Source organism: Haliotis rubra, unplaced genomic scaffold (assembly GCF_003918875.1).
Source record: "Haliotis rubra isolate DU_JTF1 unplaced genomic scaffold, ASM391887v1 Scf1437, whole genome shotgun sequence".
NCBI lineage: Eukaryota > Metazoa > Mollusca > Gastropoda > Lepetellida > Haliotidae > Haliotis > Haliotis rubra.
Window position 1 is genome coordinate 50,960 of NW_025765378.1, and position 27,891 is coordinate 78,850.

General features: G+C 42.4%; 1 protein-coding gene across 1 annotated transcript in view; it reads right to left on the minus strand.

Annotated features, from left to right (window-relative positions):
- The window catches only part of LOC124269294 (xylosyltransferase oxt-like), a 122,344-nt gene that overhangs the window by 18,212 nt on the left and 76,241 nt on the right, over positions 1–27,891 (minus strand). Inside the window, exons 4-7 of the mRNA XM_046704297.1 lie at positions 8,148–8,315; positions 7,238–7,407; positions 5,386–5,585; positions 4,663–4,743 (exon numbers count right to left, since the gene is read on the minus strand). Coding sequence (XP_046560253.1) covers positions 4,663–4,743; positions 5,386–5,585; positions 7,238–7,407; positions 8,148–8,315 — 619 coding nt within the window. The remainder of the gene's footprint in view (positions 1–4,662; positions 4,744–5,385; positions 5,586–7,237; positions 7,408–8,147; positions 8,316–27,891) is intronic.

A 27,891-nucleotide genomic window follows, 5' to 3' on the forward strand; every position in this document is an offset into this window, starting at 1 on the left:
GGATTTGGATCCACTTGTATCCCGTCGTCTAGGTAAATTCGCTCGCGAAGTCCTTTGGCGATGTAGGTGCACAACCAGGTGTGCCTGTCCTCGTTGAACTTTATGTAAAATCGCCTGACTGCCGTGCCCTCGTCCTAAACTTGACAGGGGAGGTCTCTAACCTCAAGAAGGCAGCCCAATCATGAAGGTTCAGATTAACTGGACTGTAAGGAGGCTTGCTCGTTCACTGATATATTGTTGTCACTTGTAACCTAAGTCTTGAACTGTGAACTAAGATCGACCTCTGCGTAGGTCGTTGTCCATCGCGGTCCAGTCAGAACAAGGCATTTTGATTCTGTAGAATACCAGCTGTGATGTCACCGGTGTAGCAGGAAAGAACCTTGTATAAAATCTTGCCGTCGTTGATATTAGAATAATCGTCGGTATTCACCGTAGCTTCGAAGTTACCCAGTGACCGTGTTTCGAGGGTTAATGGTAAAGCGAACCTTCGGGCGCGAAATACCTCGCTCTGTAATATTAATGCTGGGTAGGTTATTTTCCTGGCTGTCGTGAAAGTAACTTCAGTTTTGAATATAATTCCAACTTCCTTATATAAAGGTACAATAAACTTGCCAGTTGTCAGCTTGTAGACTGTATACATGAATGTATCGTCATAATTGTAGAATTAAAGCTGAACTTGTTGTACATATTTCTTCTCAGAAACGTTGACGATTATGAGTTATACTCGCTGTAACAAGGCTGCTGTTCAATTTCGATATTGAATTGTCTGCAGATCTGCGTAATGGTCACGCATGTAGATAATCGTATCGTAGTCCGGGATTGCATATTCTAGCAATCTATACGGAAAAGTTGATTCCTGTGAAGATCTATGAAACGTCGTTGACTAATTAATACAGCGACGTTCTGTGTTGTAAATAGCCTGTGCTTATAGACGGCATATGGCATACAGTTGATAGACAACTTATGCGATGTCTTGAACGGACTGACTTCGCGAAGCTCTCGAAGTATCGCTTCTAGATCTTCTGGGTGAAGTAGACTTGGAGCCACTTAGCCTTCGCGACCTTCGCGAAGGTATCGAGTCAGAGCCCGATCAGTATATATATATGAGCGCTTGCTTCGCGAACGACCTCTGTGTTCAACAGGATGTGGGGTCAGCGAAGTGCTACTCCTCCGCGACGTCCCTTGCAACTGGTGAGGCTCTAGCTCCTTCGCGGAGGTGGCCTGGGACTTCCTTAGCGAAGTGTCTAGAGTCCGATCAATATATGAGCGTTTGCTTCACGAACGACCTCTGTGTTCTACAGGGTGTGGTTCTTGCTGGTTCTGCTTAAGTAGGGCCGAGTAGATCATCCTATCATCTTCAGAAGTCGTGTCACGAAATCTGGTGATAAGAATCTCATTGATCGTTCCAGATCTATTAAGGCCAAAGAACATACGCCTCGTCATGGTGTGGTGTTTGAACTTTCATGGCTTTATGGCAGGCTGTGTCCAAATTCTGTGGCACCGCAGCAATCGGGTCGATCGGAGGTAAGGTGATGGCGTCTGCATCGTCCTCCTTCATCAGGTAAGTATGCGCCGAGTTACCACTCTTGGAAGGTGAAGAAAGGTCTAGGTTGTTAACCATCCAATAACGTATCTCAGCGTCTGAGAAATTGATGCCTCCATCATCTTCTACCACAGGATCGCTGATGAGAGGTTGATGCTCTTCAGATGGTGGACTGTGTGCTTCTACCACTGTACCGGGTGTCTGTGAAGACTTGTGTGGTGACCCGCGAGGAGATCGACGTGGTGATGTACGAGGAGATCGGCGCGGTGAACGGCGAGGTGATCGGCATGGAGAATGGCGAGGGGAGCGTCTTGGTGAACGTCCTGATGATCTGCGTCTGTGGGTTGACCTTCGGCGGAGATCTGTGAGGTGAATGTTGATAGCCAGCGAAGCTCTTGTGGAATCCCTCGATGTCCTTCTGGGCCGAAGATGATTTGGAGCCTCATAAAGGTGCCCTTAGCGAAGGCGCCAGCGAAGCTTCCTCTCGTCGGTCGTGAGGCGGCGACTTGACCTTAGCGAAGGCTTTGTGAAGTCTGGTGGTCGAGTCGAATCTAAGGATGAAGCGAGGTAGGTGATGATCTATCAAGCCGAAGGCCTTCAGCGAAGGCTGTATATCTGGGTCGCCGTCGAGGTGGTCTGTGACTTCCTTCGGCGAAGGTGGCTTTGTCGTGGCGCTTCACGTTGACAGGGGGTCCCTCTGGGATGTCGTCACGTTGGAGCCTTCACAAAGGCTCAGGTCCTGGGCTGATCTTCATGATTTGCCGCATCAGGTCGTCTGGGACGGTCTGCGACGATCTAGTCGGTGTCCTCTCTGCGAAGTTAGCGACGGGGCCCTCAGGAAGACGATCTAGTCGGTGCCCTCTCAGCGAAGTTAGCGACGGGGCCCTCAGGAAGATCGTCCGACATCGGTGTAGACACATCAGGCTGCATGGCGATCTGTGCTGACGTCACTGTTGCCGACACTGGTCGTCTCTTGTGGCGTAGATCGGGGATAATGATTGGCTGATCATCGTAGAGGCCCAGTTCAGCGGCTGGAACAATCTCGGTTGAGAAAGTCCTAGTAGACTTTGTTGATTTCCCCTCAGAGGTTGACGCTGCCCTGGGGGTGCGAAGTCTGCGTTGCGATGAAGTAGAAGCCCTCTAGTCTTCGGCTGCGACGACGGGATGTCTGGGAAAACAGGACGCTTCTTGGAGACGGCGGACTACGTCCCACGCCTCTCCACCACTCTAGCGGAACACCAGACGGGAGGGGGGTCGACCAACAGCAGTAGACTGGCGAGGGGTTCAGGTGTATCAGTCATGGCTAGACTCTGCATACGCGACCTATCTGCTGCGCGTCTCAAACGCAAAGTAAATATTTATTAAAGGCAGAAATGGATAAATTAGTACCGCAACTGCAACATGAATAAAATGAACATGGCGCAGTACAGCTAGGGCATATTAAATGCGGATCAGCAGGAGAATAAAAAACGTAATCTGCAAACAGTACAGATTTTCATCAACGTAATCCACTGAACAAACACGGCGTCCCGTGAATAAACAGTAGAAACACGACTAAATATCAATATATAATTGTTGAAGGATACTAGCTAAACCTCTATAGATGCCTATATGAGGTAACTAACTAAATATAATCAAAGGATATAGTGTGTCGGGAGACACAGGCGCTCTCAGGTCCAGCTCACGGGTGGAGGTGGCGCCCTCGTTCCCGCGCTTGTGGAAGGGAGGTAACTCGTGGTGAGTACTAATTAGTGATTTTACATTGAAGGGAACTTCAATTAGGGAGATACAAGTGTTCCACTATGTTCGCAAGAAGAAGAAGACAAGCAAAAGAGCATGAGTCAGGATAAGGAAAAATATTGTCATTATCTGCCAAAGGACAAACAAATATTGCCATCATCTGTCACTGGTAAAACATTGTCATCATCTGGCATGTGATAAATGATTGTCATCATGTGTCGGGCACAACCTGTGCATTATCTGGAATGACCTGTGCATTATCTGGAATGACCTGAATTTTGTCCCGTTTGACCTGAGCATTGTCTGGTAGTGAGGCACTGTGCAGATTCAGCTACTTATAGCCAGCCAGGGAATACTAGAGCATCTGCATAAACTGCTTCCTTAACAGTTTCTGTTGTTATTCACATCAACATATCTACATAACTTACAATGTAATGAATTGTATGCATTGCGATACAATGTATCAATTTACAATGCATTGATGTCTTGTTACATCTTGGGTTTCTTGAATGGTATAAATGACTTCAGCATTGCCTGTCACAACTTGCACACTGCCTGCACAGCCTGAGCATTCTCTGGCACAATCGGTGCAAATTATGGCACAACCTGTGCATAATCTGTCACTACCTGAGCATTGTCTGAAATGTCCTGCGCATTGTCTGTCACAATCTGAGAGTTCTCTGGCACAACTTGGGCATTGTCTGGTATGTCCTGCACATTGTCTGTCACAATCTGAGAGTTCTCTGACACAACCTGGGCATTGTCTGATATGTCCTGCGCATTGTCTGTCACAATCTGAGAGTTCTCTGGCACAACTTGGACATTGTCTGATATGTCCTGGGCATTGTCTGATATGTCCTGCATTGTCCGTCACAATCAATCTGAGAGTTCTCTGGCACAACTTGGACATTGTCTGGTATGTCCTGCACATTGTCTGTCACAATCTGAGAGTTCTCTGGCACAACCTGGGCATTGTCTGATATGTCCTGCGCATTGTCCGTCACAATCTGAGAGTTCTCTGGCACAACTTGGACATTGTCTGGTATGTCCTGCACATTGTCTGTCACAATCTGAGAGTTCTCTGGCACAACTTGGGCATTGTCTGATATGTCCTGCACATCGTCTGTCACAATCTGAGAGTTCTCTGGCACAACTTGGGCATTGTCTGATATGTCCTTCTCATTGTCTGTCACAATCTGAGCATTCTCTGGCACAACTTGGGCATTGTCTGGCATGACCTAAGCATTTTGTCTGTCACAATCTGAGAGTTCTCTGGCACAACTTGGGCATTGTCTGCCATGCTCTAAGCATTGTCTTGCGTAACAAACCACATAATGGCATCATACACACTTCACATGTATATGAACAAATCATGTTACCTAGGTGTGTCACGCCCGTGAGACTTGAGGAAGTTGTAGGTCTTGTAGAGAGACAGGAAGGCAGTCAGATCCTTCACTGGCCTGGAAGACAACATCCACAGTTACTGAGTATTATAAACCTCAACATGATTTGTTTGTGTCACCTGTCATTAAGTAAAGTGTAATAGAGCTTTACTGAAAAGCTGCACCACCACTTGCAAAGAGAGTGAGCTATATTCAAGCAATATCTCGGCGAGGGACCACTTGCAAAGGATGCTCACCAACTCTGTGATCGATTGCATGACTTCAAAATGGCTAAACAGTTGGTGATAGTCTGGATGATAGTGGGTGGGAAGTTACTCTCGCTGACATCGATGTTCGCACTTAATTCGGTAATCACACTCACTTAGGTTGATGTACTCACTTGATTGGGTAGTCGCTCTTACTCAGGCTGATGTACTCACTTGATGGGCCAGTCGCTCTCACTGAGGTTGATGTACTCACTTGATGGGGTAGTCGCTCTCACTGATATCGATGTACTCACTTGATGGGCTAGTCGCTCTCACTGAGGTTGATGTACTCACTGGTTGGGGTAGTCGCTCTCACTCAGGTTGATGTACTCACTTGATGGGGTAGTCGCTCTCACTGAGGTTGATGTACTCACTTGATGGGGTAGTCGCTCTCACTGAGGTTGATGTACTCACTTGATGGGGTAGTCGATCTCACTGAGGTTGATGTACTCACTTGATGGGGTAGTCGCTCTCACTGAGGTTTATGTAGTAGTCCCAGGCCCAGGGTGTCTCCAGCAGCTGCTTCATAAAGTGTAAGTGCGCCTGCAGGAGGCTGGCCCCGGCCCAGATTGTGGAGAACCTTGTCCTGGTCACCAAGATGTTGGGCAGCTGCTTTTCCAGGGGAAGTAACTCTCGATACATAAACTCCTGCCTCTAAAACAGGAAAGGATTTATCAGAAAACCAAATAGAGGATGCTTGAAATTTTTGGAACACTTCAACATTTGAATGTTATGCCTTCATGCAATTGGCTCATGAAGTTTGAAAATCATCGAAATATACCCCCCTGCAGAACGAGGTGAACAGAAATGCTTTCTGTATACAAGGTTCCATAGCAGGCATCATACAGTTTTAGCTACTCTATATTTTTGTTTCCAGACTTGATTATTTACAGACCGCCGCCATATAGCTGGAATATTGCTCAATGCGGTGTAAACCTAGACTCACTCAACATGCAAGGATAAGTTCTGACTTCACCATAACACACAGAGTTGAGCACACACCTCCAGAAATACAGTGTCAACAATTCAGTACTCAAGTACGCATGTTAGTCATGTTATTACAGTATCTGGAAACAAAGCATGGTCACTGTATACCTGGACTATTTAAAATTTCATTCAATGTGCTTTAGATCTACATCAATCTCTGTAAACTTATGTCTGAAGTGAACGGCAGATTGTAGAAACTGAGAGATATTACACTCAGATAACCACAATTGACAGACTGTATGAAATGAGAGATACTACACTCAGATAACCACAATTGACAGACTGTATGAAATGAGAGATACTACACTCAGATAACCACAATTGACAGATTATATGAACTGACAGATTGTATGAAATGAGAGATACTACACTCAGATAACCACAGATTATATTGACAGACTGTATGAAATGAGAGATACTACACTCAGATAACCACAATTGACAGATTATATGAACTGACAGATTGTATGAAATGAGAGATATTACACTCAGATAACCACAATTGACAGATTATATGAACTGACAGACTGTATGAAATGAGAGATATTACACTCAGATAACCACAATTGACAGATTATATGAACTGACAGATTGTATGAAATGAGAGATATTACACTCAGATAACCACTATTGACAGACTGTATGAAATGAGAGATACTACACTCAGATAACCACAATTGACAGATTATATGAACTGACAGATTGTATGAAATGAGAGATATTACACTCAGATAACCACAATTGACAGATTATATGAACTGACAGATTGTATGAAATGAGAGATATTACACTCAGATAACCACAATTGACAGATTATATGAACTGACAGATTGTATGAAATGAGAGATATTACACTCAGATAACCACAATTGACAGATTATATGAACTGACAGACTGTATGAAATGAGAGATATTACACTCAGATAACCACAATTGACAGATTATATGAACTGACAGACTGTATGAACTGAGAGATATTACAATCAGATAACCACTACTGACAGATTGTATGAACTGAGAGATATTACAATCAGATAACCACTACTGACAGATTGTATGGACTGTATGAACTGAGAGATATTACAATCAGATAACCACTACTGACAGATTGTATGGACTGAGAGATATTACTGAACAGCAGATTGATCCAGTATTCAGACATTTGTTTACATTCAGTAATGAACGAGTCCTTGACTGAACTTATGCCTGATTACAATCCCATCTCACTGACAATGTCCTACAGTGGAACCATGAGATCCCATGAAAGGCGAATGTGACAGTGGGCTTCCACAGTTTGTGAGATGCCTGTGGCTGCTCACCTTGTCGATGTGCAGGAAGTAGTAGTGCTGGGGGTGGTAGATGTTGCGGAGTAGTCGCGCCACCTGGCGTACTTGCCGCCCATTTAATGTCAGAACAAATACAATCCTGACGGTGCTCTCAGCTTCAGTACTTCCTGCTCGCACTAGAGGTGCCTGGTAACGTTTCTTCTCTGGAAATATTTATGGATATGATAAGAAATGGCAAATACAAATTCAAGAAAACATCACACTGCTTGAAATTAGTTAGTCAAAACGAAAACTACTCTATTTGTACATGTACAAAATGTGTCCCCTTCAACTCCACCCTGATAGTCCCTCCCCCACACCTCTGACACCGGTGCTGTATATCTTGCTGGTCATGAAGCCCCCACAACTCTGTGAGCTGTCCCCTGAGCACCTCCCTTCAACTCCATCCTGATAGTTCCCTCCCCCTCACCTCCGACACCAGTGCTGTATATCTTGCTGGTCAGGTAGCACCCACATCTCTGTGAGCTGTCCCCTGAGCACCTCCCTTCAACTCCATCCTGATAGTTCCCTCCCCCTCACCTCCGATGGTTCCCTCCCCCTCACACCAGTGCTGTATATCTTGCTGGTCAGGTAGCCCCCACTGTCCCTGAGCACCTCTCTGTGAGCTGTCCCTGAGCACCTCCCTTCAACTCCATCCCCTGATAGTTCCTAGTTCCCCCTCACCTCCGACACCAGTGCTGTATATCTTGCTGGTCATGAAGCCCCCACATCTCTGTGAGTTGTCCCCTGAGCACCTCCCTTCAACTCCACCCTGATAGTTCCCTCCCCCTCACCTCCGACACCAGTGCTGTATATCTTGCTGGTCAGGTAGCCCCCACATCTCTGTGAGTTGTCCCCTGAGCACCTCCCTTCAACTCCACCCTGATAGTTCCCTCCCCCTCACCTCCGACACCGGTGCTGTATATCTTGCTGGTCAGGTAGCCCCCACATCTCTGTGAGCTGTCCCCTGAGCACCTCCCTTCACACAGACTCTCCGGGCTGTGTCCGTGTTTGCCGTAACTGTCGCCGCACCAGCACTCCTTGCTGTACTGTACCCCAGCATAACGGAATCCTGCAGAACAAGGTAGGGGGAGTTAAATATTACTGCACTAAAATAGGAAGTAACAGAATACTGCACTAAAATAGGGAGTAACAAAATACTGCACAGAGGAATATAGTGTAAAAGACTGACTGACTGACTGACTGACTGAGTTTGGTTTTTACGCCGCTTTTAGCAATATTCCAGCAACATCACGGCAGGGGACATCAGAAATGGGCTTCACACATTGTACCTATGTGGGGATTCGAAACCCGGGTCTTCGGCGTGACAGGCCAACGCTTTAACCACTAGGCTACCCCACCGCCCCTAGTGTAAAAGAATACTGCACAGAGGAATATAGAGTAAAAGAATACTGCACAGGAATATAGAGTAACAGAATACAGCTCAGAGGAATATAGAGTAAAGGAATACTGCACAGAGGAATATAGAGTAAAAGAATACTGCACAGAGGAATATAGAGTAGCATAATACTGCACAGAGGAATATAGAGTAACAGAATACTGCACATAGGAATATAGAGATACTGAATACTGCACATAGGAATATAGAGTAAAGGAATACTGCACATAGGAATATAGAGTAAAGGTATACTGTAATGAGAAATAGGGAGTAAAGGTATACTTCAATGTGAGATATGGAATAAAGGTATACTGCACTGTGAGATATGGAATATAGGTATACTGCAATATGAGATATGGAACATAGGTATACTTCAATGTGAGATATAGAATAAAGGTATACTGCAATGTGAGATATGGAATATAGGTATACTGCAATGTGAGATATGGAACATAGGTATACTGCAATGTGAGATATAGAATAAAGGTATACTGCAATGTGAGATATGGAATATAGGTATACTGCAATGTGAGATATGGAATAAAGGTATGTTGCAATGTGAGATATGGAATAAAGGTATACTGCAATGTGAGATATGGAATAAAGGTATACAGCAATGTCATACAGGGAGTAAAGGTATACTGCAATGTGAGATAGAATTAAAGGTATACTGCAATGTGAGATATAGAATAAAGGTATACTGCAATGTGATATAGGGAGTAAAGGTAAACTGCAATGTGAGATATGGAATATAGGTATACTGCAATGTGAGATATGGAATAAAGGTATACTACAATGTGATATAGGGAGTAAAGGTATACTGCAATGTGATATATGGAACATAGGTAAACTGCAATGTGAGATATGGAATAAAGGTATACTGCAATATGATATAGGGAGTAAAGGTATACTGCAATGTGGGATATGGAATATAGGTATACTGCAATGTGATATAGGGTGTAAAGGTATACTGCAATGTGAGATATGGAATATAGGTATACTGCAATGTGAGATATGGAATATAGGTATACTGCAATGTGATATAGGGAGTAAAGGTATACTGCAATGTGATATAGGGAGTAAAGGTATACTGCAATGTGGGATATGGAATATAGGTATACTGCAATGTGATATAGGGAGTAAAGGTATACTGCAATGTGATATAGGGTGTAAAGGTATACTGCAATGTGAGATATGGAATATAGGTATACTGCAATGTGAGATATGGAATATAGGTATACTGCAATTTGATATAGGGAGTAAAAGGTATACAGCAATGTGAGATATGGAATATAGGTATACAATGTGATATAGGGGAGTAAAGGTATACAGCAATGTAAGATATGGAATATAGGTACACTGCAATGTGATTTAGGGTGTAAAAGGTATACTGCAATGTGAGATATAGAATATACTGCAATGTGATATAGGGAGTAAGGTATACTGCAATGTGAGATATGGAATATAGGTACACTGCAATGTCATACAGGGAGTAAAGGTATACTGCAATGTGAGATATAGAATATATAGGTATACTTGCAATGTGTGATATAGGGTGTAAAGGTATACTGCAATGTGAGGATATGGAATATAGGTACACTCTGGATGTGATATAGGGGTGTAAGGTATACTGCAATGTGATATATGGAACATAGGTATACTGCAATGTGATATAGGGTGTAAAAGGTATACTGCAATGTGAGATATGGAACATAGGTATACTGCAATGTGATATAAAGGTGTAAAGGTATACTGCAATGTGAGATATGGAACATAGGTATACTGCAATGTGATATATGGAACAAAGGGATACTGCAATGTGATATAAGATGTAAAGGTATACTGCAATGTGAGATATGGAATATAGGTATACTGCAATGTGATATAGGGAGTAAAGGTATACTGCAATGTGAGATATGGAATATAGGTACACTGCTGATGTGATATAGTGTATAAGGTATACTGCAATGTGATATATGGAACATAGGTATACTGCAATGTGATATAGGGTGTAAAGGTATACTGCAATGTGAGATATGGAACATAGGTATACTGCAATGTGATATATGGAACAAAGGTTTACTGCAATGTGATATAGGGAGTAAAGGTATACTGCAATGTGTGATATGGAATATAGGTATACTCCAATGTGTGGTATAGGGAGTAAAGGTATAAAGCAATGTGAGATATAGGAATATAGGTATACTGCAATGTGATATAGGGTGTAAAAGGTATACTGCAATGTGATATAGGGTGTAAGGTATACTGCAATGAGATATGGAATATAGGTATCCTGCAATGTGATATAGGGAGTAAAGGTATACTGCAATGTGATATAGGGAGTAAAGGTATACTGCAATGTGGGATATGGAACATAGGTATACTGCAATGTGAGATATGGAATATAGGTATACTGCAATGTGATATAGGGAGTAAAGGTATACTGCAATGTGATATAGGGTGTAAAGGTATACTGCAATGTGAGATATGGAACATAGGCATACTACAATGTGATATATGGAACATAGGTATATTGCAATGTGATGTAAGTGTAAAAGGTATACTGCAATGTGATATATGGAACATAGGTATATTGCAATGTGATAAAGGGAGTAAAAGGTATACTGCAATGTGAGATATGGAATATAGGTACACTGCAATGTCATACAGGGAGTAAAAGGTATACTGCAATGTGAGATATAGAATATAGGTACACTGCAATGTGATATAGGGTGTAAAAGGTATACTGCAATGTGATATAAGTTGTAAAAGGTATACTGCAATGTGAGATATAGAATATAGGTATACTGCAATGTGAGGAGATATGGAATATAGGTATACTGCAATGTGATATAGGGAGTAAAGGTATACTGCAATGTGATATAGGGTGTAAAGGTATACTGCAATGTGAGATATGGAACATAGGCATACTGCAATGTGATATATGGAACATAGGTATATTGCAATGTGATGTAGGGTGTAAAGGTATACTGCAATGTGATATATGGAACATAGGTATATTGCAATGTGATATAGGGAGTAAAGGTATACTGCAATGTGATATAGGGTGTAAAGGTATACTGCAATGTGAGATATGGAATATAGGTATACTGCAATTTGATATAGGGAGTAAAGGTATACTGCAATGTGATATAGGGAGTAAATGTATACTGCAATGTGGGATATGGAATATAGGTATACTGCAATGTGATATAGGGAGTAAAGGTATACTGCAATGTGATATATAGGGTATGGGTATACTGCAATGTGAGATATGGAACATAGGTATACTGCAATGTGAGATATGGAATATAGGTAAACTGCAATGTGATATAGGGAGTAAAAGGTATACTGCAATGTGTGATATGGAACATAGGTATACTCCAATGTGATATAGGGAGTAAAGGTATACTGCAATGTGAGATATGGAATATAGGTATACTGCAATGTGATATAGGGTGTAAAGGTATACTGCAATGTGATATAGGGTGTAAAGGTATACTGCAATGTGAGATATGGAATATAGGTATACTGCAATGTGATATAGGGAGTAAAGGTATACTGCAATGTGATATAGGGAGTAAAGGTATACTGCAATGTGGGATATGGAACATAGGTATACTGCAATGTGAGATATGGAATATAGGTATACTGCAATGTGATATAGGGAGTAAAGGTATACTGCAATGTGATATAGGGTGTAAAGGTATACTGCAATGTGAGATATGGAACATAGGCATACTGCAATGTGATATATGGAACATAGGTATATTGCAATGTGATGTAGGGTGTAAAGGTATACTGCAATGTGATATATGGAACATAGGTATATTGCAATGTGATAAAGGGAGTAAAAGGTATACTGCAATGTGAGATATGGAATATAGGTACACTGCAATGTCATACATGGAGTAAAGGTATACTGCAATGTGAGATATAGAATATAGGTACACTGCAATGTGTGATATAGGGTGTAAAGGTATACTGCAATGTGATATAGGGTGTAAAGGTATACTGCAATGTGAGATATAGAATATAGGTATACTGCAATGTGAGATATGGAATATAGGTATACTGCAATGTGATATAGGGAGTAAAAGGTATACTGCAATGTGATATAGGGTGTAAGGTATACTGCAATGTGAGATATGGAACATAGGCATACTGCAATGTGATATATGGAACATAGGTATATTGCAATGTGATGTAGGTGTATAAGGTATACTGCAATGTGATATATGGAACATAGGTATATTGCAATGTGATAAATGGAGTAAAAGGTATACTGCAATGTGATATAGGGTGTAAAGGTATACTGCAATGTGAGATATGGAATATAGGTATACTGCAATTTGATATAGGGAGTAAAAAGGTATACTGCAATGTGATATAGGGAGTAAAGGTATACTGCAATGTGGGATATGGAATATAGGTATACTGCAATGTGATATAGGGAGTAAGGTATACTGCAATGTGATATAGGGTGTAAGGGTATACTGCAATGTGAGATATGGAACATAGGTATACTGCAATGTGAGATATGGAATATAGGTATACTGCAATTTGATATAGGGAGTAAAAGGTATACAGCAATGTGAGATATGGAATATAGGTATACTGCAATGTGATATAGGGAGTAAAAGGTATACAGCAATGTAAGATATAGAATATAGGTACACTGCAATGTGATTTAGGGTGTAAAAAGGTATACTGCAATGTGAGAGATATAGAATATAGGTACACTGCAATGTGATATAGGGAAGTAAAGGTATACTGCAATGTGAGATATGGAATATAGGTACACTGCAATGTCATACAGGGAGTAAAGGTATACTGCAATGTGAGGATATAGAATATAGGTATACTGCAATGTGATATAGGGTGTAAAAGGTATACTGCAATGTGATATAGGGTGTAAGGTATACTGCAATGTGAGATATAGAATATAGGTATACTGCAATGTGATATAGGGAGTAAAGGCATACTGCAATGTGAGATATAGAATAAAGGTATACTGCAATGTGATATAGGGTGTTTAGGTATACTGCAATGTGATATAGTGTAAAGGTATACTGCAATGTGAGGATATGGGAATATAGGTATACTGCAATGTGAGATATGGAATATAGGTATACTGCAATGTGATATAAGATGTAAGGTATACTGCAATGTGAGATATGGAATATAGGTGCACTGCAATGTGATATAGGGAGTAAAAGGTATACTGCAATGTGAGATATGGAATATAGGTACACTGCAATGTGATATAGGGTGTAAAAGGTATACTGCAATGTGAGATATGGAATACAGGTACACTGCAATGTGATATAGAGGTGTAAGGTATACTGCAATGTGAGATATAGAATATAGGTATACTGCAATGTGAGATATGGAATATAGGTACACTGCAATGTGATATAGGGTGTAAAAGGTATACTGCAATGTGAGATATAGAATAAGGTATACTGCAATGTGATATAGGGTGTTTAGGTATACTGCAATGTGATATAGGGAATGTAAGGTATACTGCAATGTGAGATATAGAATATAGGTATACTGCAATGTGAGTTATGGAATACAGGTACACTGCAATGTGATATAGGGTGTAAAAGGTATACTGCAATGTGAGATATAGAATATAGGTACACTGCAATGTGATATAGGGAGTAAAAGGTATACTGCAATGTGAGATATGGAATATAGGTACACTGCAATGTGATATAGGGTGTAAAGGTATACTGCAATGTGAGATATGGAATATAGGTATACTGCAATGTGAGACATAGAATATGGGTATACTGCAATGTGAGATATAGAATATAGGTATACTGCAATGTGATATAGGGAGTAAAGGTATACTGCAATGTGAGATATAGAATATAGGTATACTGCAATGTGATATAGGGGGTAAGGTATACTGCAATGTGAGATATAGAATAAAAGGTATACTGCAATGTGATATAGGGTGTTTAGGTATACTGCAATGTGATATAGGGTGTAGGTATACTGCAATGTGATATAGGGGTGAGGTATACTGCAATATGATATAGGGAGTAAAGGTATACTGCAATGTGAGTGGAGATGGAACATGGGTATACTGCAATGTGATATATGGAACAAAGGGATACTACAATGTGATATAGGGTGTAAAGGTATACTGCAATGTGAGATATAGAATATAGGTACACTGCAATGTCATACAGGGAGTAAAGGTATACTGCAATGTGATATATGGAACATGGGTATACTGCAATGTGATATAGGGAGTAAAGGTATACTGCAATGTGAGATATGGAACATAGGTATACTGCAATGTGATATATGGAATAAAAGGTATACTGCAATGTGATATAGGGAGTAAAGGTATACTGCAATGTGATGGAACATAGGTATACTCCAATGTGGTATAGGGAGTAAAAGGTATACAGCAATGTGAGATATAGAATATAGGTATACTGCAATGTGATATAGGAATGTAAAGGTATACTGCAATGTGATATAGGGTGTAAAGGTATACTGCAATGTGAGATATGGAATATAGGTATACTGCAATGTGATATAGGGAGTAAAGGTATACTGCAATGTGATATAGGGAGTAAAGGTATACTGCAATGTGGGATATGGAACATAGGTATACTGCAATGTGAGATATGGAATATAGGTATACTGCAATGTGATATAGGGAGTAAAGGTATACTGCAATGTGATATAGGGTGTAAAGGTATACTGCAATGTGAGATATGGAACATAGGCATACTGCAATGTGATATATGGAACATAGGTATATTGCAATGTGATGTAGGGTGTAAAGGTATACTGCAATGTGATATATGGAACATAGGTATATTGCAATGTGATATAGGGAGTAAAGGTATACTGCAATGTGATATAGGGTGTAAAGGTATACTGCAATGTGAGATATGGAACATAGGTATACTGCAATGTGATATATGGAACATAGGTATATTGCAATGTGATATAGGGAATATAGGTATACTGCAATGTGATATAGGGTGTACAGATATACTGCAATGTGAGATATGGAATACAGGTATACTGCAATGTGAGATATGGAATATAGGGTGTACAGATATATTGCAATGTCAGATATGGAATAAAGGTATACTGCAATGTGAGATATGGAATATAGGTATACTGCAATGTGAGATACGGAATAAAGGTATACTGCAATGTGATATAGGGTGTTAAGGTATACTGCAATGTGAGATATGGAATAAAGGTATGCTGCAATGTGATATAGGGAGTAAAGGTATGCTGCAATGTGAGATATGGAATAAAGGTATGCTGCAGTGTGAGATATGGCATAAAGGTATACTGCAGTGTGAGATATGGAATAAAGGTATACTGCACAGAGACACAGGGGGTAATATATCAACTTCCTGGACTGTGCAGTTGAACGCAATACCTTTGTTTTCAACATGTTTTGTTTACATTATGACCCTACAACATTTTCAACAGCCTATTGTGTGTTGTCCCACTCAGACATCTCAGTGTAGAATGCACACACAAACACACCACCACCAGACACGATTGTTTTATAGCAATGTCAGGCCATGTTTATTGAATGTACCTGTGAACTCCACAGTAAACAGAGCCAGGCTGAGAGAAGTCATGCAGGTCAAAGAAGCATTCATAAAATTCCTCCTTTACTCCCTGAAACCCACAGCTTGGCTGGAACAAGAGGACTCATGAAACCATTTCCTTTCGTTTCAAGCAACACTTATAGCAACCAGTCAGTATGTAACATCCTGCTTGTAACACAATGTTACCTGAGACACTTATATCAACCTGGTGAGTCAGTATGTAACATCCTGCTTGTAACACAATGTTACCTAAGACACTTATATCAACCTGGTGAGTCAGTATGTAACATCCTGCTTGTAACACAATGTTACCTAAGACACTTATATATCAACCTGGTGAGTCAGTATGTAACAACCTTGTAACACAATGTAACACTATATGAACCTGGTAGTCAGTATGACATCCCTATATGAACCTGGTGAGTCAGTATGTTACATCCTGTTGTAACACAATGTTACCAGTGACACTTATATCAACCTGGTGAGTCAGTATGTAACAACCTGCTTGTAACACAATGTTCCCAGTGACACATATAACAACCTGGTGAGTCAGTATGTAACATTCTGCTAGTAACACAATGTTCCCAGTGACACATATATCAACCTGGTGAGCTCGAGTCAGTATGTAACATCCTGCTTGTAACACAATGTTACCAGTGACACCTATGTGAACCTGGTGAGTCAGTATGTTACATCCTGTTGTAACACAATGTTACCTAAGACACTTATATCAACCTGGTGAGTCAGTATGTAACATCCTGTTGTAACACAATGTTCCCAGTGACACTTATATCAACCTGGTGAGTCAGTATGTAACATCCTGTTGTAACACAATGTTCCCAGTGACACTTATATCAACCTGGTGAGTCAGTATGTAACATCCTGCTTGTAACACAATGTTCCCAGTGACACTATATATCAACCTGGTGAGTGGTATGGGTAACATCCTGCATGTAACACAAATGTAGTCTATTCTGTAGTGACACTTAGTTATGGGTGAGATGGTACATCCACAACATCCTGCATGTAACACAAATGTTGTGACACATATATCAATCTGTGAGTTGTGGTGAGATGGTATGTCCACAACATTTTGCTTGTAACACAATGTTCCCAGTGACACTTATATCAACCAGTCAGTATGTAACATCCTGCTGGTAACACAATATTTCCAGTGACACTTCTATTCTGTAGTTGTGGTATGGGTGAGATGGTACATCACAACACTGTGTGGTCTAATCTGTAGTTGTGGTATGGGTGAGATGGTACATCACAACATTGTGTGGTCTAATCTGTAGTTGTGGTATGAGTGAGATGGTATATCACAACACTGCCTGGTCTAATCTGTAGTTGTGGTATGGGTGAGATGGTATATCACAACACTGTGTGGTCTAATCTGTAGTTGTGGTATGGGTGAGATGGTACATCACAACATTGTGTGGTCTAATCTGTAGTTGTGGTATGAGTGAGATGGTATATCACAACATTGTGTGGTCTAATCTGTAGTTGTGGTATGAGTGAGATGGTATATCACAACACTGTGTGGTCTAATCTGTAGTTGTGGTATGGGTGAGATGGTATATCACAACATTGTGTGGTCTAATCTGTAGTTGTGGTATGAGTGAGATGGTACATCACAACACTGCCTGGTCTAATCTGTAGTTGTGGTATGGGTGAGATGGTATATCACAACACTGTGTGGTCTAATCTGTAGTTGTGGTATGAGTGAGATGGTACATCACAACACTGCCTGGTCTAATCTGTAGTTGTGGTATGGGTGAGATGGTACATATCACAACACTGTGTGTGGTCTAATCTGTAGTTGTGGTATGGGTGAGATGGTACATCACAACATTGTGTGGTCTAATCTGTAGTTGTGGTATGGGTGAGATGGTATATCACAACACTGCCTGGTCTAATCTGTAGTTGTGGTATGGGTGAGATGGTACATCACAACACTGCCTGGTCTAATCTGTAGTTGTGGTATGGGTGAGATGGTACATCACAACACTGTGTGGTCTAATCTGTAGTTGTGGTATGGGTGAGATGGTACATCACAACACTGTGTGGTCTAATCTGTAGTTGTGGTATGGGTGAGATGGTACATCACAACACTGTGTGGTCTAATCTGTAGTTGTGGTATGGGTGAGATGGTACATCACAACACTGCCTGGTCTAATCTGTAGTTGTGGTATGGGTGAGATGGTACATCACAACACTGCCTGGTCTAATCTGTAGTTGTGGTATGGGTGAGATGGTACATCACAACACTGTGTGGTCTAATCTGTAGTTGTGGTATGGGTGAGATGGTATATCACAACACACTGTGTGGTCTAATCTGTAGTTGTGGTATGGGTGAGATGGTACATCACAACACTGCCTGGTCTAATCTGTAGTTGTGGTATGGGTGAGATGGTACATCACAACACTGTGTGGTCTAATCTGTAGTTGTGGTATGGGTGAGATGGTACATCACAACACTACCTGGTCTAATCTGTAGTTGTGGTATGGGTGAGATGGTACATCACAACACTGCCTGGTCTAATCTGTAGTTGTGGTATGGGTGAGATGGTACATCACAACACTGTGTGGTCTAATCTGTAGTTGTGGTATGGGTGAGATGGTACATCACAACACTACCTGGTCTAATCTGTAGTTGTGGTATGGGTGAGATGGTACATCACAACACTGCCTGGTCTAATCTGTAGTTGTGGTATGGGTGAGATGGTACATCACAACACAACACTGTAGTTGTGGTATGGGTGAGATGGTACATCACACACCTGTGTGGTCTAATCCAGTTATTGGTATGTGAGATGGTCTAATCTGTAGTTGGGGTATGGGTGAGATGGTACATCACAACACTGTGTGGTCTAATCTGTAGTTGTGGTATGGGTGAGATGGTATATCACAACACTGTGTGGTCTAATCTGTAGTTGTGGTATGAGTGAGATTACACATTTCAACAGTGTTAGGTTTGATCTCATGTGCAAGTACATTTTTTATTTAGTGAATAGTTAGTTTTGTTTGGAGAACAGTTCCATTTTCTACATCGGGTAATAGCTGTCAACATGGATCTGCCATATATTGGATCTATGGGTACTACTATTCTATCCTAGAATTTTATGATATTAATTTTGCTTCCTCAGAACATGGGCTTCTTAACACTGTTTGTAGTCCGCTGTGGGCATTCCAGCCTTGGAACCAACTCAACAGTGGTGGGATGACACTCGCTAGATTGAGACCCCAGAGACATGGAGTCGTAACGAATTCTTCAATCACTTCAACTATTTTCTGCAAGTTCTTCTTTATTAACTTGAGGCAAGAAGAGGCGTAATCATGTCTAACTGTGTCCAGTCAGCCATTCCTGTAATTCATGGTGAATCTGTATTTCTGGCCAGCTCCTATCTAGGGATTCAATAAATGGTCTGCGTAAAAAGCAAAGAATTGCTCTATTGCCAGACTTATCAAATAAATCAAATAAATATCTGTCAATTATACCGAAGATAGATATGTAATTACAAGTCCATATTGAATTTATTCTGCATCCCGTCAATACGTAGAAGGGAACCTTCCGTGGACAGCCTTGTGGACATACATAGAATTAATTAATTATTTAGTCAAATGTTTCCTTACACTTCAGGTCGCCACCTTTGAGAGGTGATCCAGCCTCACCACATCAAAATCCTCAACAGATGCATCTGTGGACTCTGGTTTGGAAGGGCTTGAGCCTTGTCGTCGGGTCTGGGTGAGTCGGGTCTGTGGGGGTCTGTTCTTGGGGAGTGTGAGGCCTGTGTGAGTCTTGTTTTGGTGGGAGAGTATATGACCGTCTATAAGCCCCCCATGGATAAGCCGACCCCCAAACTTGACCCTCAAAATCAGTGTCAAAATCATATCTCTCATGGATAGGCCGACCCCCGATGGGTGCTTGACCAACAGAGACCAGAGTACCCGGTAAGTATGTTCCATCAACGGCGAGACACCATTACGAGAATATTACATAATAAAGATTACGGTGTTTGTTTACCTTTTTAACGATCACTGCTTGCATCAACAACGAGGCGCCATTTGGAAAGTGGATATACGAAGCGTAAGTGTTGGTGAGAATATTACATAATAAAGATTACGGTGTATTGTGGCAACATGTGTTTTGTGTTCCTTTTTATATCCGGCGATCACTGCTTGCATCAACAGCGAGGCGCCATTTTGTGAAATCGGTGAGTATGGAGAGAAAAAGTACCATCGGTAAATAAAAACTGAAGTCAACTTTTGTTTCAAAATATATTATTTAAGTGTCCATATTTCATCTATATATATATGACAATAAGAAAAATAGTCCACTAACAATAAACACTGACATTTCTGCAAGAGAGTTCTGAGATTTTCACAAGTCATCGGTCGTAAACCCATCAAATTCCGTGTCACTGTCCTCCTCATACTGTAAGTCCATCCACATTATTCAAAGAATTCACTGTCATATATATTGTGTCTACTCACGGATCGAAGCGAAGTGTAGTTGACAGAAAATGCATAATATATTTTGCTTCTCTAAATATCATATTTATTGTAGCAACAAACTGGCTTGCTTATTTTACCCCATTCAACAATCACAAACTGATTACCGCCTCGTTCCATGTCGCGTGCTTACCACGTTCATGATGGTCCATTATAACCTAGTGTTGATTATATATTTTTACATAAAACTATTACACAATGCTAGGATATATTTCTTTAGGTTAAATAATAGTATTCAATCAATAGAATTCATCCGTTATATTATTGTGCATGTTTGAACTTGTTGAAGCGTGTGTACAGCTGATTGCTATTTCCGGCTTTGTGTAATGCGAGACAAATACAGACGGGTAATCTTAATTAATTTATAGAGCAAAACTGTAACTAAAATTACACAATGCTAGGGATATATTTCTTTGGGTTAAATAACGGTATTCTGTATTATATTTTTCCTGATGACTCGTCAGAATTGGTCCCCGTTATATTATTGTGCATGTTTGAACTTGTTAGCGGGGAAGCGTGTGCACAGCTGATTGCTATTTCCGGCTTTGTGTGACAAATACGCCACGGTGACCAAATAAAACAATGCCCAAGCAAAACAACTTATAACTTAAATGGTAATTAATCTTGTCGAAGTGATGTTGAATTAATCCTACTGACAAAGTCGTCTTCTGTTGTTTGTTCAATGCCAAGTAAACGATGTTGTTTTTCTTACCCAGCATGGATAAAGGCGACCCCTTCTACAGACTGCTTTTTGGTTCAAAATACTATAGGCGGAGAGTATGAGATGGGTGAGTCTAGTGATTAGTGTCAGTGTGGAGAGTCTTGTTTGTAAGTCTAGTGATTAGTCAGTGTATAGGGGAGAGAGGATGGGTGAGTCTAGTGATTAGCGTCTGTGTGAGTCTTGATTTGTAGGGAGAGTATAGAGATGAGGTCAGTCTAGTGAGTTAGCCTGTGTGAGTCTTGTTTGTAGGGAGAGTATGAGATGGGTAAGTCTAGTGATTAGTGTCAGTGTGAGTCTTGTTTGTAGGGAGAGTATGAGATGGGTGAGTCTAGTGATTAGCTGTCTGTGTGAGTCTTGTTTGTAGGGAGAGTATGAGATGGGTAAGTCTAGTGATTAGTGTCTGTGTGAGTCTCGTTTGTAGGGAGAGTATGGGATGGGTGAGTCTAGTGAGGAGCATCTGTGTGAGTCTTGTTTGTAGGGAGAGTATGAGATGGGTGAGTCTAGTGATTAGTGTCAGTGTGAGTCTCGTTTGTAGGGAGAGTATGGGATGGGTGAGTCTAGTGATTAGTGTCTGTGTGAGTCTTGTTTGTAGGGAGAGTATGAGATGGGTGAGTCTAGTGATTAGTGTCTGTGTGAGTCTTGTTTGTAGGGAGAGTATGGGATGGGTGAGTCTAGTGATTAGTGTCTGTGTGAGTCTCGTTTGTAGGGAGAGTATGGGATGGGTGAGTCTAGTGAGGAGCATCTGTGTGAGTCTTGTTTGTAGGGAGAGTATGGGATGTCCTAGTAAGTCTAGTGATTAGCATCTGTGTGAGTCTTGTTTGTAGGAGAGTATATGAGATGGGTAAGTCTAGTGAGGAGTGTCTGTGTGAGTCTTGTTTGTAGGGAGAGTATGAGATGGGTGAGTCTAGTGATTAGTGTCAGTGTGAGTCTCTGTTTGTAGGGAGAGTATAGGATGGGTGAGAGTCTAGTGATTAGCGTCTGTGTGAGTCTTGTTTGTAGGGAGAGTATGAGATGGGTAAGTCTAGTGATTAGTGTCAGTGTGAGTCTCGTTTGTAGGGAGAGTATGGGATGGGTGAGTCTAGTGATTAGCGTCTGTGTGAGTCTTGTTTGTAGGGAGAGTATGAGATGGGTGAGTCTAGTGATTAGTGTCAGTGTGAGTCTCGTTTGTAGGGAGAGTATGAGATGGGTGAGTCTAGTGATTAGTGTCAGTGTGAGTCTCGTTTGTAGGGAGAGTATGGGATGGGTGAGTCTAGTGATTAGTGTCTGTGTGAGTCTTGTTTGTAGGGAGAGTATGAGATGGGTGAGTCTAGTGATTAGTGTCTGTGTGAGTCTCGTTTGTAGGGAGAGTATGAGATGGGTAAGTCTAGTGATTAGTGTCTGTGTGAGTCTTGTTTGTAGGGAGAGTTACAGTCTGGTCTGTGGGGAGAGTATGGGATGGGTGACTGTAATCCTGGAGCATCTATGTGAGTCTGGTCTGTGGGGAGAGTATGGGATGAGTGATTGTAATGTAGGAGAGTTACAGTCTGGTCTGTGGGGAGAGTATGGGATGGGTGAGTCTTGTGAGGGGGGTCTGGGTGAGTCTGATCTGTGGTGTTACTTAAGTCATGTGAGTGCAGTCGGGATAGACAGACATGATCATCAAGCCTACAGGTCACTGGGCATTTTGTCAAATCATATTGGCAAAGACACTATCTCATATCTTATTTGTCTGGTATAATTCATTGATTATCAACATTCTTAATGGAAAAGTGTACAGTGTCTCCAAACATAGGAGCATATACATGGCATGCTGCATCAACGTCAGACCCTAGTCAGTTACCATTCAACTGTGGCAGTCCGCAAGAGATTGAGGTCAAGGGGGAATTCATGTTCAAATGTCACAGGAAATTAAGAGACTTTCAAAACTTATCTATCTATTATTCAGTTATTCATTTGAGACCAATCGATACCTACTTATGCCCTGCTTCTGTCTAAATGTTATCAAAGTGTATAACGAAAGAGTTGTCAAAATAACTGCGTCAGGTGCATAGAAAACTGATACTCAGGAACACCATAAGTGATATTGTCTTCCGAGATCCATCAGTAGTATACAAACCTAGTCCAAACATATATTATATATCCATGACTTGCACTACAGAATCAACTCAGCTCTCAGGGGGACATCATCACAAGAAGCTTCCATAACACCAGTCCCCATTGCCAGCCCCTGTAGTATACAGCCCCTGTAGTCTTCAGCAGACATATACCCTCATACAATTGTCTCACATAGTGAACGGAACTCGGTAACTCTTTGATCTGTGGAATCAGCAGCAACAGTAGAGGTGGCCCGGAGGCAGCTCTCAGTAACTCTCTGATCTGATCTGTGGAATCAGCAGCAACAGTAGAGGTGGCCCGGAGGCAGCTCTCAGTAACTCTCTCTGATCTGTGGAATCAGCAGCAACAGTAGAGGTGGCCCGGAGGCAGCTCTCAGTAACTCTCTGATCTGTGGAATCAGCAGCAACAGTAGAGGTGGCCCGGAGGCAGCTCTCAGTAACCCTCTGATCTGTGGAATCAGCAGCAACAGTAGAGGTGGCCCGGAGGCAGCTCTCAGTAACTCTCTGATCTGTGGAATCAGCAGCAACAGTAGAGGTGGCCCGGAGGCAGCTCTCAGTAACTCTCTCTCTGATCTGTGGAATCAGCAGCAACAGTAGAGGTGGCCCGGAGGCAGCTCTCAGTAACTCTCTGATCTGTGGAATCAGCAGCAACAGTAGCGGTGGCCCGGAGGCAGCTCTCAGTAACTCTCTGATCTTTGGAATCAGCAGCAACAGTAGAGGTGGCCCGGAGGCAGCTCTCAGTAACTCTCTGATCTGTGGAATCAGCAGCAACAGTAGAGGTGGCCCGGAGGCAGCTCTCAGTAACTCTCTGATCTGTGGAATCAGCAGCAACAGTAGCGGTGGCCCGGAGGCAGCTCTCAGTAACTCTCTGATCTGTGGAATCAGCAGCAACAGTAGCAGTGGCCCGGAGGCAGCTCTCAGTAACTCAGTTCTCACAAGTGAGATGAGATTCAGCTACTCAATGTTCCGAATGTCACAACTGTACAACAGTTGTGGGCCTGAATGTAGGGAGGATGGCAATTATTCAGTTTCAGCATCTGATTGACCTGACAGTGAGCACCGAGGGACCTGTGTAATACTCCACTCTAATATGATTAGAGCCACTGCTTCATTGGATATCTTACTTTAGGATCTACGAATATGACAGCCATGTGACAAATTGACTTACAGCTAAAACATGTACTGTTTCTATCTCAGCTTATACATTCAATTCAAACTGCACAATTCACACCAGAGCTCACAGATCTTCAACACCACACATGACAGGTGGTACCAAGAGCACATGACCAGCTCACAACACATCACAGGTCGTACCAACTGGACATGACAAGCTCAAGCTGTTGTGAGGTATGCCTGTGTTGTGAGGTATGTCTGTGTTGTGTGGTATGTCTGTGTTGTGAGGTGTGCCTCTGTTGTGAGGTATATCTGTGTTGGGAGGTATGTCTGTGTTGTGAGGTATGTCTGTGTTGTGAGGTATGTCTGTGTTGTGAGGTATGTCTGTGTTGTGAGGTGTGTCTGTGTTGTGAGGTATGCCTGTGTTGTGAGGTATGCCTGTGTTGTGAGGTATGTCTGTGTTGTGAGGTATGCCTGTGTTGTGAGGTATGCCTGTGTTGTGAGGTATGTCTGTGTTGTGAGGTATGCCTGTGTTGTGAGGTATGTCTGTGTGTGAGGTATGTCTGTGTTGTGAGGTATGTCTGTGTTGTGAGGTATGCCTGTGTTGTGAGGTATGCCTGTGTTGTGAGGAATGTCTGTGTGTGAGGTATGTCTGTGTTGTGAGGTATGTCTGTGTTGTGAGGTATGTCTGTGTTGTGAGGTATGTCTGTGTTGTGAGGTATGCCTGTGTTGTGAGGTATGTCTGTGTTGTGAGGTATGCCTGTGTTGTGAGGTATGTCTGTGTGTGAGGGTATGCCTGTGTGTGTGAGGTATATGCCTGTGTTGTGAGGTATGCCTGTGTTGTGAGGTATGTCTGTGTGTGAGGTATGTCTGTGTTGTGAGGTATGTCTGTGTTGTGAGGTATGCCTGTGTTGTGAGGTATGTCTGTGTTGTGAGGTATGCCTGTGTTGTGAGGTATGCCTGTGTGTGAGGTATGCCTGTGTTGTGAGGTATGTCTGTGTTGTGAGGTATGTCTGTGTTGTGAGGTATGTCTGTGTTGTGAGGTATGTCTGTGTTGTTGTGAGGTATGCCTGTGTTGTGAGGTATGTCTGTGTTGTGAGGTATGTCTGTGTTGTGAGGTATGCCTGTGTTGTGAGGTATGCCTGTGTTGTGAGGTATGCCTGTGTTGTGAGGTATGTCTGTGTTGTGAGGTATGTCTGTGTTGTGAGGTATGTCTGTGTTGTGAGGTATGCCTGTGTTGTGAGGTATGCCTGTGTTGTGAGGTATGTCTGTGTTGTGAGGTATGTCTGTGTTGTGAGGTATGCCTGTGTTGTGAGGTATGGCTGTGTTGTGAGGTATGCCTGTGTGTGAGGTATGTCTGTGTTGTGAGGTATGTCTGTGTTGTGAGGTATGCCTGTGTGTGAGGTATGGCTGTGTTGTGAGGTATGGCTGTGTTGTGAAGAATGCCCTCCTTCTGTGGTATGCCTCAAAAAGTTGAGACAAGCAATACACAACATGGACCCAGTCTATCCTGTCACCACAGAGGTGAGACAAGCAATACACAACATGGACCCAGTCTATCCTGTCACCACAGAGGTGAGACAAGCAATACACAATATGGACCCAGTCTATCCTGTCACCACAGAGGTGAGACAAGCAATACACAACATGGACCCAGTCTATCCTGTCACCACTGAGGTGAGACAAGCAATACACAACATGGACCCAGTCTATCCTGTCACCACAGAGGTGAGACAAGCAATACACAACATGGACTCAGTTTATCCTGTCACCACAGAGGTGAGACAAGCAATACACAATATGGACCCAGTCTATCCTGTCACCACAGAGGTGAGACAAGCAATACACAACATGGACCCAGTCTATCCCTTCACCACTGAGGTGAGACAAGCAATACACAACATGGACCCAGTTTATCCCTTCACCACTGAGGTGAGACAAGCAATACACAACATGGACCCAGTCTATCCTGTCACCACAGAGGTGAGACAAGCAATACACAACATGGACCCAGTCTATCCTGTCACCACAGAGGTGAGACAAGCAATACACAACATGGACCCAGGCTATCCTGTCACCACTGAGGTGAGACAAGCAATACACAACATGGACCCAGTCTATCCTGTCACCACAGAGGTGAGACAAGCAATACACACTATGGGCCCAGTCTATCCTGTCACCACTGAGGTGAGACAAGCAATACACACCATGGACCCAGTCTATCCTGTCACCACAGAGGTGAGACAAGCAATACACAACATGGACCCAGTCTATCCTGTCACCACAGAGGTGAGACAAGCAATACACAATATGGACCCAGTCTATCCTGTCACCACTGAGGTGAGACAAGCAATACACAACATGGACCAAGTCTATCCCTTCACCACAGAGAGGTGAGACGAGCAATACACACCATGGACCAAGTCTATCCATTCACCACAGAGGTGAGACAAGCAATACACAACATGGACCAAGTCTATCCCTTCACCACAGAGGTGAGACAAGCAATACACAACATGGACCCAGTCTATCCTGTCACCACAGAGGTGAGACAAGCAATACACACCATGGACCCAGTCTATCCTTCACCACTGAGGTGAGACAAGCAATACACACCATGGACCAAGTCTATCCCTTCACCACTGAGGTGAGACAAGCAATACACACCATGGACCAAGTCTATCCCTTCACCACTGAGGTGAGACAAGCAATACACACCATGGACCCAGTCTATCCTGTCACCACTGAGGTGAGACAAGCAATACACACCATGGACCAAGTCTATCCTGTCACCACAGAGGTGAGACAAGCAATACACAACATGGACCCAGTCTATCCCTTCACCACAGAGGTGAGACAAGCAATACACACCATGGACCCAGTCTATCCTGTCACCACAGAGGTGAGACAAGCAATACACACCATGGACCCAGTCTATCCTGTCACCACAGAGGTGAGACAAGCAATACACACCATGGACCAAGTCTATCCTGTCACCACAGAGGTGAGACAAGCAATACACAACATGGACCCAGTCTATCCTGTCACCACAGAGGTGAGACAAGCAATACACACCATGGACCAAGTCTATCCCTTCACCACAGAGGTGAGACAAGCAATACACAATATGGACCCAGTCTATCCCTTCACCACAGAGGTGAGACAAGCAATACACACCATGGACCAAGTCTATCCCTTCACCA